Source organism: Staurois parvus, unplaced genomic scaffold (assembly GCF_062004578.1).
Source record: "Staurois parvus isolate SC_StPar_1 unplaced genomic scaffold, SC_StPar_1.0 ptg000096l, whole genome shotgun sequence".
NCBI lineage: Eukaryota > Metazoa > Chordata > Amphibia > Anura > Ranidae > Staurois > Staurois parvus.
Genome location: NW_028317892.1, coordinates 2,712,793 through 2,729,358, shown reverse-complemented (window position 1 = coordinate 2,729,358; position 16,566 = coordinate 2,712,793). Strand labels below are relative to the sequence as shown.

Below are 16,566 nucleotides of genomic sequence, written 5' to 3'. Positions count from 1 at the left end.
GAGCCTAAGATAATGCAGAATACAAGAGACTTGGACTGACATGAAGAATGGATGAGATGAGAGACGGTAAATATACATGGCAGCGAATGTGAAACTGATGGATTGGGAGCAATGGAAGAATCGCATGTTCTTTATCTGGAAGTAAAGTATTTGTTAGAAGAATGAAAGATGATCTGATTCAGGCAGTTATGAGGAAGGGGGGGACACAATATAATGAATTGAACAGTTGTAGATAAGATGTGGATGAAAATTGGAATGAAATTGGGTGGGTGGAGGAATGGGGTTGTTTGACATAAGGCAATCAATATGCTGAGATAGTGAATGTGAATTATAAATAGAGTAGGGTTCTAGTGATAAAAAGCAAGCACACTTTTTTTTAACTTAAAGCATATTTAACTATATAACTAGTGAAAAGCACTGCTGCCCATAGAAGGATTAGCCCCTTGGCCCCCTCTCCTCAGTTTTCTTTTTTCTTTTCTCTCTATATTATCTCCCTTTCATTCTTCACTCATTCTTCCTCCCCACCCTGTTCCCATCACTTTATTCCCCACACACTGCCATTGCCTTGCTTTGACTACCCCTCCCTCGTTTGTTCCAACCCATAGAGACTTAAAGTGGTTGTAAACCCTTACATATACCCAGTGAAGTGGCTACCCTTAGGTGATACACAGAGATTAAACAAATCATCCTAAATTAGTTGTACCTGTTTATCTGAAGTCCTCCTTCCTCTACATGCATTCAAAATACAGAATTTAGACAGTATTTCCAAGCTTCAAAAGGCAGAGTGCACGGATCTGATCTCACACACTGCAGAGTATAGAGCAGGGAGCTGAGTGTAATCTGAGATTTGAGTGAAGAAAAAGGACACACACCCCTCTACGCAGTCTCAGGCTGTCAATCACCTGCTGTGTGCTGGAGAGGGGGCAGGGCCATTTCCCAGGATTTTCTTGTGCCTAATCTCTCTCTGTGGCTATTGTATTCTGAAAGCCAGTGTCGGCTGTCAGAATATCCCAACAGTGCTTTAATCTAATTTGTTGAAGGAGCTGTTAGCCTGACAATTTTCATGATGGCCCTTTTGATTTTGTAATTGAAGGATAAGAGTGGTGCTGAGAGGGCCACTCACTAATTGAATTTCAGATAGTTCAATAAGATGTTATAAAATGTTTATTATTTGTTATATTGAAAACCTATTATTAAAACCTGAATAAAAGTCTGAAACAGAACTGAATTTCAGCTTCATTTTTAAAGTTAGGAAACTAGGGATACTCTTTTATTTTTGGATTCGACTTAGAAACTCAACTGTGACTTGGCTTTTGATTACATGGAAAGAAATCAATGGTAAGGTGTAATGGTGGACACACAGGGGGCAGGTTTCAAACATCTTTAACCACTGTCAATTAACTTTGAATTGCATAAGCGATCAGACAGATTAATTAAATTTACCACAGTTTACTGACACTGCAAAGTGATCTAAAGAGGTGGTGACAGGCTGCCTTGGTCCATTCAATTCTTTTCACAATTGAAATATTCTTAAGTGGATGAAATAGTTTAAAAATTGCTGTGAGTGTGTATAACATAAGAGTTAATTTATTAGATAATTATGGGTTGGACAGATTGTTGTAAGAAAACTGCAAGGTTTTACTTTAGTTTTTTTTTTTAAGTGATATGGTTTATATTTGTTCTTTACTATATCTATATGCACAATGTCTGACAATTGCACATTTGATACACAACAAAGGATTCACAGAGCACTTTGGGTTAGCTAAGTAGAAGCCAGCCTTTGTCTCATTTTGTCTAACTAAAACTTCAGACGCAGTAGTCCAAATAAGGAGTGAACTACTGAACAGGCATCCACTTCTAAATGTGCACAACAGGCATCAGAAAAAGTGAGAGCCCTGGTAACAGGAAAATATACCTATAGCTTAACCTGCTAGCTCAAAAGGAAAATTCAAATGTTGTGGGGCATAATTTATAGAAAAAAACCTATTGCAGTATTTTGAAGCAGCTTGTGCTTTCTATGGCTCATTACTTGACTGGGTGATGGGTGTGTCCGGCCTAAACATTTGAAAAGATTTCTGCCCTCCTCTTAGGGGGATATTCTTGGGGAATGTAATAATTGAAGGGGGCAGTGCATTGTGCTGAGGTGATGCAGAAAGAAACATACTGTGGGATTTATGCCTTGAGCCTACACAGAGGAGGAACATATCTTGTAATCATCAGCTCAGTGGTCGCAGATACATTTGGATCTTTGGGTCTGGAATCTCACTTTTTTTGTGATTGTTGACAACAAACTGTTAATGTGAAAAAAATGTATATTTACTCGGCTAATTAAAAGAGGGAAATATTTTCAAAAATGTATTTTTTGTCAATTCTGACCTTAAAGTCAGGCATTTTTTACCTTAACCTATGACCTGCATTAAGGTAATACAATATCCCACTACTTGTCCCTCCCTCCCCCCTTTCAACACTTCCCTGAGTTTTCTCTCTATCCAGAGTTGTCCTGCCTTCAGCAGCAATGCTGCCTCTTCCTCTTCTCACAGGACTCAAAGCCAGCAGTAGGGGCCATAGGCTCCTGTATCTGTCAGTCAAATTGTGTAAGGAGGAAGTGGGGGCTGTGGCCAGGCCGAGCTGTGTTTGTCTATGGATGCATACAGCCCAGCTTGGGAGTATGCCTGCATAAGTGCCCGCTCTGCACATGGTCTGATGAGGGGGCACTTGGAGACGAGGAGGAGCAGATAGCAGCGGCAGGGGGCCCCATAAAAAGAGGTATGAGACTGTTGTCTGCAATACCATTACACAGAGCAGGTAAGTATAAACTTCTTTTATATTTTAGAAAAAAATGATCTTTAGAGCCACTTCATTAAGGAAAGTACTTACAAAACCCATATACATTCTTTTTAATATAATGAACAAGTATGCAAAGGGTAACTAAAGGATCTCTGCAATCCTGTTATGTCTATACATCATAGTCTAGGCCTTGTAGTTAAAATGATTGTAAACTCTCACCTTGTAAAATAACCCATTCAGTTTAAAAGAGAAATGAAAAGTCAAGACATATGTGTATAGATATAAAAATCATTATTAATACCATTTTTTTAATAGGAAATCACATTCCCTCTGTTCTCAGGGGAGGAGCAACAAAATCACACTGATCTTCACAGTGAAAGGCTTTGCGTGTGTGTGTTTGTTGGGGGGGGGGGGGGTTAGAACAAGTCTGATCATTGGAGGAGAGCACACTGAATTCCCAGCACAGCCAGAGAACTGACCACACTGTGTTCTCCTGCTTACTGTGGTCAGTTTTTAATAGGAAAGCAGAGGGACTGGCAGGAACACCAGGAATTTCACGCAAAGGAAGCAATACAAAGAGAACAGTATACTTTTTCATACAATTACATGGTACAGCAGGCACATGTCAGAAATATGAATTGTTGGGTTTTCATATTCTATAACAAATATGTGAAATAAAAAAATGACAGCATCTGTGCCAAATGCAGTCATGTGTTCATATGCATTCTTTTTTCTATGCTAAAAAAATAACATATGGTGGCTCACGCACAAGTTCATTTTATCAGTAAATATATGACATTTAATACATTCCTAAATGACGCATGATGACGAGCGCATTGTCACTTCCAGAGCTGTCCCACAAGAAATAAACCCCAAGGAGCAGCCCTACTGAGGTCAGTGCTACGAGTAGTGAATCAGACTCTACATCTCTGAATCCATAAGGACAAGGCCCTAAGACAGCCTCCAAGGTACCAATGTGAAATGTCTGCTGTTCTGAGACAGAGAATGACAGATTTCATTACACCCCCATTTTATAACGTCTCTGGGCAAGCATCAGTCTGGCAGTGAAGCATGATGTGCCTCACTGTAAAAAAGGATATCAAGACATCAAAAGTAGTCTTAAAAGAAGATCTCACTATAAAGAATATAAAGGTAAGCAGCCTAGTAATAAAGCTCAAATATCATACCTGCAATTCTATGTTCCCTATACACTCAATGGCTAGCATACACATGATATCTTTTCTAATAATGATATGGTAGAAATACTTTAACAAAAAAAAACTTCTACAAATAGTCCCGTTTTTACGCAAATCCTTCCTCCTTACTGAGATGCTCATTTTTACAGCAAAATGCAATTTTCCCTTTTGTCAGTAAACAAAGAATGATTCAGAAAAATATTTGCATAAGCAATTTACATGTTATAAGCTTGCAAAAAAAATGCATAAAAAAGTATTTGTTGGCAAATCTGCATTTAAGTTGGTGTGAAAAAAAAATATTAGTGAATTATTCAAGAAAGCCGCTCAGCAGATAAGCAAATAATAATTATCCAGCATGAGAAGTCACAGAAACCTTTCAAGTTTTGTGTACATCAAGCTCTGAAATCTGATTGGTTCCTACAGGCAATGCAGACACTTCACAAGGCATAGTTCACCTTTACTAAACAAACTGCCGATGCAGATAAGAGACATCTGTAGATTAAAGCAAACTATGCATCTTTGACCAAAGTTGAATAATGCCCTTGCTCTAGGTATAGGTCTTTTATGAACCTCATGAAGCCTGACTCCCAGGACATTGCTAAGGATGGTACTAAGGGAGGCCCAGCTGTTACTGTTCACCTTCACTATCACAGGAGTGAGCTCAAACCCTCTCACATGTGCCTGATGCAGTAGATCTGAGCTCAGCATTTGAGAGCTCACTCCTGTGATGGTGGAGGTGAACAGTAACAAATGGGCCTCTCTTGTCCTCTGAGTTTCTCCATCTAGCATCATGAGGAACGTAAATGGCCTATACCTATACTGCCGATGCAGATAAGAGACATCTGTAGATTAAAGCAAACTATGCATCTTTGACCAAAGTTGAATAATGCCCTTGCTCTAGGTATAGGTCTTTTATGAACATCATGAAGCCTGACTCCCAGGACATTGCTAAGGATGGTGCTATGGGAGGCCCAGCTGTTACTTTTCACCTTCACTATCACAGGAGTGAGCTCAAACCCTCTTACATGTGCCTGATGCAGTTGATCTGAGCTCAGCATTTGAGAGCTCACTCCTGTGATGGTGGAGGTGAACAGTAACAGATGGGCCTCTCTTGTCCTCTGAGTTTTTCCATCTAGCATCATGAAGAATGTAAATGGCCTATACCTATAGCCAAGGAATCATTCAATTTTAGTCAAAACTGCACATCTTGTTTCTATCTACAGATGCCCCTTATCTGCATAGGTAGTTTTTTAGTTAACCCTCTAAGATATGAGGTATCACATCCCTCTTCTAGGTCCTGCACAATACCATCTCCAGCTATTATCTGTGTACTGTGATCGTTTTTATAGATTAAGCTGACACCTACCAGAGACTTCCAGTGGCACAGTGTCTTGCTCATCTTCAATGCCCAAAACAATCTCACAGCGGTACATCCCTGAGTCACTGGCATGAGCATTGGACAAGACCAGTGTGGCATTATAACGGTTGTGGGGGTATCCAGGCAGAGATACTCTTCCCTCGTAACCACGAACGACTTTGACCACATTTTCACGGGCCACCAAAACAGCTATTTCCTTTTCTCCTTGATTGGGCTGAAGTTTGCTCCACTTAATGCGTGGTGATTCTGAGGTGACATTGAAAGCCTGTGGGTTTTGGGAGGGGCGAACCACAAAAAGGCAAGGGAGGGCCACAGACTGGGCCAGTCCGCATTGCACAAGGCCATGTTGATGTCTGTGGATATGCAGAGGTTTTACATTCTCTTCAGCATCTAGGAACAAAGCACATATGTTATATATGTTTATATATGAATGTGTTTAGTTACACATTATTATCCATATAATGAAATTATTCTACATAGCCATGGGGTGCGGATTTACAAATGAGAGTTGAAGTGCCATTGACTGCAAAACCATTTTTCCTGTGACATTCTACAGCTGCTTTTGCATTTCAAACATATAAAGCAAGAATCTAATATTCATTAATCCCATTTTAGTAAGTACAAAGCTATGCAGTTGTTATGAACAGTATGGTAAGCTGAGTGAAGGGCACACTTTTTTATTGATCATTGGTGACTTGATGTAGATATATGCATAATATCAAAAAGACTCATGCAGTAGGTACGCGTTAACCATTGGTTGGACGTTTATAGTGGAAAAAGTCCTTTTTATTTATTTATTTTTTATAAAAAGGGGGTGGGTTCATTAGGTTTTTATTTTTTTAGTTTTTTTCTCAATAGATTTTTATGAAGATTTTAAAGCAGGACAACAAAACATACGATTTTGTAGTTTACATGAAATAGTAAATAAGTATTAACATGAATGAGACAGAAGTATCAACAGCTTTAGGAGTCAAATATTGGTTACCATTATCAACAAATGTATTCTGTGTATATACAGTACATAATAATTATATTATAATTATGTAGCATGTTGATGGCTTAAGTAGTAACATTGTTCATTCCCCCAAATTTAGTAGCACAGATATGAGTGTATGAAGTAAGTCGTAATCTATACATATAGTCATCTAATTGTTGTCATATCCATAGCATCAGGGCTCCATTGTTTTAGTATATCAGTTACATAACAAGTATTTATTACAAAATCAAAATGAGTTGGCATCAGGGATGCCTAAACTGGAATTGCATCAGAACAAATATCGGGATGAAAGAGAAAAGGAAATAGAAGATGAGAAGGAGTCTACAGATAAAGAATTCACTAGTGGGTGAAGGTTTTTATTTTTGTATGTGGCTTCACCACTGGTAAGGGTCTCCCCCACTTCCTGTGACATAAGTTTCATTCATCATAACTGGAGGTGATTGAAAATATCCTGATGGCAACTGTAATTATGGGGAGATTTTCTCTAACTTCCTGTTGTGTCACAATAGGAAAGATGACTGCATATGATGGCATATGGATACCTGACAGACATTCTTTCCCTTCTAATGTCTATCCAAAACAAAACATAATCACCTTTTTTTGCTGTAGTCCACATTTAATTCACTGGTATAGTCTAAGGGTCTATTCACACGGGGTGGACCCGTTCAGCAGATCCGCTTGCTCAGTGGAGGAACTCTCTGCTGATCCCCACTGAGCAAGCGAATGACAGCTCTGTGTCTGCTCCGTTGCTGGAGGGCAGACACAGAGCTGCTTGCTCTCCTCAGTGGGCTGTCGGATGAAAACGGGCCGCCTGTCCATTTTCATCCAACCCGATCCAACGGACGGAAGGGGAATTGGATTCCCATCCATCCCTTTTGGGTGGATCGGTTATCGGCGGGTGTAAATGTACACATGTCCGTTTACACCTGCCGCTCCATAGAGGAAAATGGAAGTTCCGATCGTGTCCGCCTGAAAAATGGGTCCATGTGAAAGAGCCCTTAAAATGAAGTAAAACGTGTGGGCAAGAAAAAATTACAATGCAGCCCAAGACATTGCAGAGCTCTGATGATTATAAATATAATTCTTTGCATACGAAAGACAATATATGTAGAGGGAGCTTTTGCTCTGTCCTAAGAATTAATAGTTGGGTGGCATCTGGTTCTAAGGCACATTTCAGGGTTTTTTTTATAAATCTCTAGGACAAAACAAAAATAGAAAAAACAGCAGAAATTTCTGCACTACTTTCATGCTGCACCTACAACTCTCTATAGAGAAGGCTTCATTTAATAGATCTGGTCTTGCCTGTATACTTTGTTCTTAAATAGTGAGAATATAGGTGGCAACTCAATCTCTTCCACTGGCACTGAAATCGACCTCAGCCTTGCACATGTTCCTATCCTGCACAGAAATTGCCTGCCTCTGCAAGAAACTTCCAGAAATATGGTAGGAGGGTTAGCCACTTGGTTATGAATATTTATTTGATCTCAGACCTGGGACATATGGCCTGAAAGCATGGCTGGGAGTAAATAAATGTTTGGGAGGGTCTGTTCACAAGGTTTCTCCTTGGAGGCAGCCTGTGTTACTGAAGAGCTGTTGCTATTAGGCCTCTGCAGGTGCTTGGATTAGGGCCTGAAGGGAACTGGACTTAAAAAAAAAATTTGCTGGAGGATACTAGCTTAGGAAGTTGAGCTTGAGAAGGACCCCTTTCACTGAAGAGTGTCACAGGGAAGCTAGCTGGGGAAAAAAGGGGAAGGGGTAGCCACCTAACATGACACGTAAATATGTGTCATATAAATATCTCTGTCTCACTAATGATTAGTGTGGATTTATAAACCCAAATGCTTAACATAAAACATAGCAGTATGACAAGTGCAATACTGCTCACACAGAGTGGTTATTAGAAAATCCAAGCGGAGTAATATAATAAGTATTAACAAACAAGTTTTATTCGATCACATGGATCATACTGAGGTTAGACAGAGACATGGTAAACAAATCTTTATAAAATCACTGAATTAAAAACATTCAGCGTCTCCAGATCTAATAGTATTCGGCAATCAGGAATCCACATAAGGCAATGAAGTTCCTAACTACTAGATCAAAGGATTTCCATATTTTCCATATAATATCTGCATGAGGGGAACATTCTTCAAAAAATGTTTTGGTGACCACCACAGTAATAGAATGACTTCCTTCTCATAAACTTGACCATCATGAAAGGATGGATATATGGCCTTCCTGGATAGCCACCCCAAATGGAAATGTATCCACAGTAGTAAGTGATTCATACAAAAGATCAAGGCGACTCCTCCTCACTTGAAATAAGATCAGGTCTGGATGAAAAAGTGAATATGGGGGTGGGCAGCCAGGTAGTTGATATGTAAAGTCCAGACTGGTTGATACAGTCTATGTATATATGAATATATAGACCCAAATCTGGGTTTCCAAACATTTCTCAGTAGTGAGAAAGTAATGCGGTTCCTTAAAAATATGTATGAGACTGTAGAAGCATGCCACAGCACATATAAAGCATAGTATACAGATATTCCTCCAATAGGAGTTCAAAAAATTCCCCCAAATGAGGTAAATAGGCACAGGGTTTCCAAAAATGTGAGGGTATGTAACCCGTTTATATTGATAGCACTAAAGCCTAATTTAGCCTAACGCTATAAACTTGCCACCGGTGGCAGTAGGCTGTGACTCAGAGTTGCCATGTGCGATCTGCTTTGGATGATATCCTCATCATAATTAGAGTGTCTCCTGCCTTTCCAGTGTGGAGCTGAAGCAAACCGCTTCTTCCTTCCTCGTGGGCACTGCGCCCTATGGAGACGCCGAGCGTAATGATGTCATCACGTTGACGCGTTTCGTCCGCCAATCACCGCAGACTTCGTCAGAACTATCTGATTATTAACTATTTGATCTTTTGTATGAATCACTTACTACTGTGGATACATTTCCATTTGGGGTGGCTATCCAGGAAGGCCATATATCCATCCTTTCATGATTGTCAAGTTTATGAGAAGGAGGTCATTCTATTCACTGTGGTGGTCACCAAAACATTTTTTGAAGAATGTTCCCCTCATGCAGATATTATATGGAAAATATGGAAATCCTTTGATCTAGTAGTTAGGAACTTCATTGCCTTATGTGGATTCCTGATTGCCGAATACTATTAGATCTGGAGATGCCGAATGTTTTTAATTCAGTGATTTTATAAAGATTTGTTTACCATGTCTCTGTCTAACCTCAGTATGATCCATGTGATCGAATAAAACTTGTTTGTTAATACTTATTATATTACTCCGCTTGGATTTTCTAATAACCACTCTGTGTGAGCAGTATTGCACTTGTCATACTGCTATGTTTTATGTTAAGCTAGCTGGGGAGCTGTCTCCGGACATTGTGAGTAGGACTTTTTGCCTAGAGCTCCAGGTAGGCCTGTGCTTTGAAGGTTGGACAACTTGCTACAAGGACATGACTGCTCTTACAGAGTCTCAGACTAGCTGGCTGTTCCCTCTGCTTCAAGGAATACTTAAGGCTGCTACTGAATGACTTTGCCTGAGAATCTGGCCTCTAAGGCCTGTGTGTGTTTTGGAGCATCCTGCAGACTCATCTCTCTAACCACCTATGTTCATGCACTACAATTTGAAGTAATAATTTCAAATAGTCACCCGTAGGCTGAGTTTGTGTTTGTTGGTGTGCTTTGGAACTGGTATCTGGGCCTGGTAACCTCTGAACAGCTAGGGGAAACCTGGATTTTTTCCAGGGTCCCCTCAAGGGGTTAGCGCTACATAATTATTATGTTTTATGCCATGCATATTGTTACTTAATAAATCTATTTTCCTTTACAATCACTTTAACGGCTATGGTATGAACATGATGGTTGTGTTGAAGTTTTTATTTTGCTAAAGGCACTGGAGTTAGGTAGGCTTTATGAAGCACATATAGTTTAGTAAGCTTATCCAAGGCCTTAAGGAATATCAGCCAATGGGCTGAAAAGGCCTCATCACATTCATTGTTATCCAGTGGGCTAACAGCAGGCACCATGGTTGCCTTTCAGGTAGACACCACCAATCTGGAATGCAGAACAAGGAGCATTTGAGGGTTGAGATTAGTTTAGAATGGGGTGAACTCAACAGGACCTCATAAAAGGGAATATTTGTAAGGTTATCAATATAAGTGCAGAACTGAGTTGGGGCAGCATGCCTAAACTACAGGTAGCAAAAGAACATATTGTTATGGAGTTGGAATTCTGTTATTCAGCTGTATAAAAGTTTTAATTCTACCATTTTGCAAGATGTGGCCTGTAAGCTTGTGGGGTAGTAGACAGGTGACACTTCCTCCATGTTCCCCTCCTCTTTGGGCACCAAGTATGGGCCAAATAGGAGGCCTACCCTGGGGTGGGTTCCTCTAGGCTACGCTAGGTATCTTGAACAGGGTCATTGCCTTAGACGTGGGATACCTTTACTTTGTGTTGTACACCGTGTACACTTTAACTATTGAACTGTTCTCCAGTTAATGCTCTCATTCCCATGTCAATGTACACCTTCACTGTAACTTGTCACTTTTAGTAGGGACACGCTGAGCCTATTCCCACTCCACCTGTCCAGTGTATCTCCACTACCTCACTCCCAGTAGTGGAATAGAACCCCACCATGCATTTAGCGCAAACTCCATGTATGCCCTCACTCAACTCTTCCTCTGCTGTACACAGTGCACAGGCTGGAAACCTCTGAATGCTGATCTGCTCCTGACGCTATGGGAGATAGACTGCTTGACTGACCGATGGCTTCTGTTATCCTTGGCAACAACTTGCTGTCTTCATACTCCAATGTGTCTGACCTAGGTTATAGAATATGTGTGCAAGGTCTAAAAGCTTTACTGAAAAAGGCTGAACATAACAGAGTTCAAAGTACAGTCCAACTCTTTCCCTAAATCCCTAGTCCCTATCTCACACGTGTGTACCTGTATAAGTGGAGTCCATTCGAGGCACATTCCATGGTTGGCAGAGTCCAGCAGCTGGCAAATTCAGGGCAGACTACCAGCCCCCCTACATAGTAGAGGGCTTCAGAAGGTAAGCAATGTCAGACTCCGGCATTGGTGAGGAAATCCAGCTCATGGGTCAGGAACTCAGACACCCCAATGGCTCTTCAGCTATTGGCTGTGGACCACTGTCACTTTTTATAAGCAAAGGACCAGTGGGTTGCACCTAAGAAAGCCTACCAAAGAAAATAACATTAAACCCAACCCTCCCATCCAGGGCAGCACCTAAGGCCTCTAGGCTGCCCTAAACAACCTGCTTACAAGCCCATGAGGGAGATCCCCAGTCGATACCAATGCTGAGGATGCAATAGTGAAAGAAACTCCGGTACGTTATGTCAGAGGGGGTCTGGTTATGCACGGTAGAGATATGTAATTTAAGTACTATTGAGTCCCACACTTTTAACAACCGCAAAAGCAGTTTATTATTTGGAGATCTAGGGAAAGTACCACCATAGCCTGTAGATATTAGGTATAAGGGGTCTGGGAACCCTTCCACTTCTGATAGGGGGGGTATGTTCACAAATCTAGTAAATTCAGTTGTCTTTGTGTGAGGATCGTGGGATAACTGGAAAGCTGTTATATGATTTTGAAGTAGGTACTCTGGGGATTGCCAAAGGACATATAGAATTTTGGGCAGCAGAATCATTTTCATTAGAACTGCACAGCACATGACTGCTAGGGGTAGTTTCATCCATAGTTGTAATTTAGATTTACCAAGGGCTCCATTTTATGGAGTAGACAGTCTGTTGCATTCTTAGACACCACTATCTCCAAGTCATGACAGTTGTAAGTAGGGCTGCTCCCAAATAGGCAGAATAGAGTGGAGACTTTGAGACTTAGACCTGTTGAATACAAATCTGGAGAATCCTCCAAAGTGAACAGTTACAGAGCTATCTTAGTTTTTAATTCACTTCCTTCTTCTTTGTAGATAACCCCATAAATCTGAACCCCATATTTGGTCAGTTCAATCGCAATATTCTGTAAGCTCTATACTTGTGAAAGCAAACCAGACCAAACCAGTGCCTACACAAACTTAAATTGGAAAATAGAACTCAGCAGTTTACACTGTACAATGACATGTTTAAATATGGAATTATCCAATAATGCCAAAACAGTGAGAGACACACTTTTGCCTTTTGGTCATAGCCCTATCTGACTCTTCTGGTGCTCTGTGACACGCTTATCCCCAGTGATTGCACCCTCTACATTCTAGCAGATACAGGTCCAAGAGGTCTGTGCTAAGCTAACAATGTCAGGTCTGGAGCATGCCACACGACACTAACTAATGCAGGCTGCTCCTGATCACAGCTGAGATTAGAACCAATTTAAGTCCTGTCAAAGAAGGTAGCCATCCTGCAAGGATTTATCATCTTGCCTGCCAGCGATAAGAATAATCAGGGCCAGCTGTGCCCTAAAGCTCAGGGAGGGGAGAGAAGTAGAGAGCAGGTATATATATATATATATATATATATATATATATATAAATATCTGTACTGAGCAAGGCTTTGTGTGCGAATGTCACCATTCTGTGCCTGACTATTGTTCCAGGCTATGAATATACTCGAAGCCTGAGCAAAGTATCAGAGGCTTCCCCAGAGGCCTATTCTCACCATCAAGAAATGTACAGAATTGCTTACATTACATTTCTTTGTTTAACTCTCTCATTCTCTCTATTGCATGTTTTCACCTGCTATCCTCCCTGCTCTCTGTGGATCATTTGCTCATGTCATGTTCTTCGGTTTTCACCTTATCGCCTCGTGTTCCTATATCTGCTATGTGTCTTACACATTTCTTCCTCTTCGTGAGTGCTGATATTTATCAGGTCATGTTTAAAATAGACTGAAATGCTAGGGGATAAAATATCGAGGGCTGACTGTCCAAAAAGCAACAAGGTAACACAATATATATTTATAGAATCTGCTGCCTTGCACATTGTTCACTAATGATGCCAAGCAATTATTATGTAATATTCATAGAGCAGCTCAGTAATCTAAAACTTTTAAGAGGTGAGCCTAAAAATAACTCTCACATTGTTCTGGGACTCTAAACGTCAATGTGCATTTGTGCTGGGGACACCAATATTGGGTTTGAACTGAAAAGCTCAAATAGCTTTCATTTTAATTTAGGTTACTGATAATGAAATAAACTTCTTTATAGTATGTTGAATGTATTAACAAAAATAACTGGAATACCACTTTAAAACTGAACTCCAGGCAGATAAAAGACATGCTAATGCAGCTCTGTATTCAGTAATACAACATTAAATTTACTTGTTAAATTACAAACACTGTAATTTCATGAATATGAGTAGGTAAGAGACCCTTTCAGGCTATGCACAGCAGAGCTTAGACCACAAGACGGAATGATAACACAAAGAGCCAGTCAGGATTTCAGCAGTGCTCATGTACTAACATGGAATGGGGGGGGGGGGGCAGAGAAATGAGCCCACCATTTTGCAACCTTTCACTGGTTAGTCACAGGTTGGGGAAGGCACAAGATATTTAAGGCTAGGTTCACACGAATGCGGTGCGGTATATCACATGTGATTCACACAGAAACCACATCGCATTCCTGTCCAAATCACATGCGATTTGTGTGCGATTATGTATGGCTTAAATCGCGCCACACCCGCACCAAAAAGGTGCAAGACCCTTTTTTGGGTCTGCACTAGAATTGGATTGCATGGGTTTTCACACCCACATGATCCGATTCTGCACATCGCACTGCGTTTTGCTGACTGATTTTGGGGTGTTGTTAACTTAACATACACACCTACATCGGTTTGCATGAATGGGGTGCGATTCTGATGTGGTACAGAATTCGCACAGAAAACGCTGCGAATTCCGCATCACATCAGTGTGAACCCAGCTTAAGTGTTACTTAACTGCAAGAAAACCAGGTCTCTAGTCCTGTCAGACAAGGTTATGCTGTGTGGCAGAGCAGTGTACTTTGCAGGAATGGAGAGACAGAAATGCAAATCCTTCAGGCAAACAGCTTCCATATACAGTATGTACAGTATTTTATCTGTGTAATTAGCTGTTTGGAGTTCAGTTTTAAATTCTGTTATTTAATTTTTCCAGGTTTCCTGCATAGGGTAGTGAGAAGTGGGTGAGTTCTATATAGGATAATGTATCAAGAAGGGGAATAGCAAAAACATATGTGTACTGGCCAGTCAGATGGTTCTCATTTAAGATCAGATCAAGTATTTATTATAAGACAATAGTAGGCCAGTGCATATGAAAACAGGTCAAGGAAACACAGCACCAGACTCAACCGGGGTCTAATCAATAAGTCAGTACAAAGAACAATGGTGATGTAAAGAATGCAGTAATAATCCTGATCAACTGGTCTGACCACTTAAGAGATGGTTTCTAATTAGATACTATTGATTTATAAACTATGCATTTCTTAATTCCTCTGTTCACTGCTTTGCTGGAGCAGACCGCAAATGTTCTGTTACCTTTACACCCTACCCCTTGCCTGGACACCATAAATTACTTGTTTGTAAATCCAGTAGCAAAACAAGGATTTTTTCTTGCATAGACCCCTTGCACTAAATGTTCAGAATATACTCTATTTAACTAACAGATAACCATTGCTTTCTCTGTTGGCTTCAAGATAACTGTAGCGCTTTCCCACAGAGGAGCCACTTGGTACAACGGGTTCTCTGTTCTTTGCCACAACTCTGTCACCAGCTTTTTTCCCTCTGATAAACCTGATAAGATAATGGGATGCTGCAAACATGTTCTGTGGCTGATTAAGGTGGTAATTAAACTCACCTAGTTCCTTATTTGCAATAAATTAGCCTCAGAACTTGTGTAATTAATATGTGTCTGGTTTTAAAGGGATAAGGTGGCAACCCTAGTGAGCACACGTATTAGTATCATACACACCGCTATGTTAGGGTATTAGGACATAAGCACCAGGCTACTTAATTTTAACTAAAGTATATTGTCACAGGACAAAAGTATATAGCAATGCACAAATATATACAGTATGAAGAGTGGAGGAAACTTTTCTTGCTCACAGTAAGCTAAATTACATAATTACTAGATTATAGCAGTTTAGTTAAAATCACTGTATTACTAAAGCAAGATTAACCTAGCATTAAACAGCATCAGTAATGAATGGCATCAACAGTGAAAAGTATCAACCATGAAGAACAGTCCCACAGTAGTTCCTCTGTAGTCAAGAGTTACTAACTGTCTCAGAGTGCACTCTGTATATATGTTGCTATGTATGTACATAACACAGGAGAGGTACTTCTTATTATTATTTGCTTAGCTCAGAGTCCCTGTGGAGCATTTGGTAAGTATATGGCTCCCAAATTGCAATCTTCAGGGGCCCAGTCTTTAATGTGGTGCACATGAGTACAGTCCCTTTAAAGCTCTGCATGCAGTGATTTAAGGCTACTAGATGGATGGTCAGTAACGGTATTACTCTGCTAGCAGCAGTAAAATAATAAGAAAACCACAAGTGGCTGCTCACCAGTCCCAGGCACACAGTAAATTCCAATCTTAACCTTTGGCTGTCAGCAATACAGGGTGACTCTGGTCTTCAGCGCTCTGGTCCTCAGCATTCCAGGCCTCAGGCTACAAATGAGTATACACAGCAATGGAGATGTGCACTCCGCAGTTCCTTCAAGCAAGAGGAAGTTCTTTTCTCCACAGCCCGGAAGCACTGCTCACTCTCTCCTCCTATTAAGAGTTTAAATTTGGGACTTGTAGTCCATCACTCCACTTACTCTTATGCAAGATCCCAGACTACATTTCCCACAGCTGAGTTTGGCCTGCATCAAAGTCTCTCAAGTCCTTCATGACTACTGGTTCCCTCTACTGTATGGATACTGAACAGCATTAAAAGCCAGCATAAGAGTCTTGTATAGGCACACAAAGAAACAACACAGTGTCTTTATAGTTGCTCCCTCTGGCCAACTAAGCACCTGGCAACATGTCTACGCAGTCTAGTGATTGTTGTACATATATATAGCCTGTTCACAGCCCCATTTTCTCCACTTTTGGGGGACAGACCACAATCTGGGACCAAATCCCCCTTTCTCTTTTTCATCTACAACTATCTCTCTTTTTACACCGATTTTATTCAAATAAAATGTTAAAGTAAAATTTTGGTAAACAAAAACTGGTATGTCTAGTTTGGTTGTATCT

The 16,566-nt window shown here is 40.5% G+C and overlaps 1 protein-coding gene across 2 annotated transcripts in view; it reads right to left on the bottom strand.

The window, feature by feature from the left end:
- The window catches only part of NCAN (neurocan), a 305,419-nt gene that overhangs the window by 167,981 nt on the left and 120,872 nt on the right, over positions 1-16,566 (bottom strand). The window contains exon 3 of one of the 2 annotated variants that reach the window (XM_089670821.1): positions 5,350-5,751. The exons of the other annotated variant lie outside the window; for it this stretch is intronic. Within the exon in view, the coding sequence (XP_089526947.1) occupies positions 5,350-5,751 (402 nt within the window). The remainder of the gene's footprint in view (positions 1-5,349; positions 5,752-16,566) is intronic. 2 annotated transcript variants of the gene reach the window in all.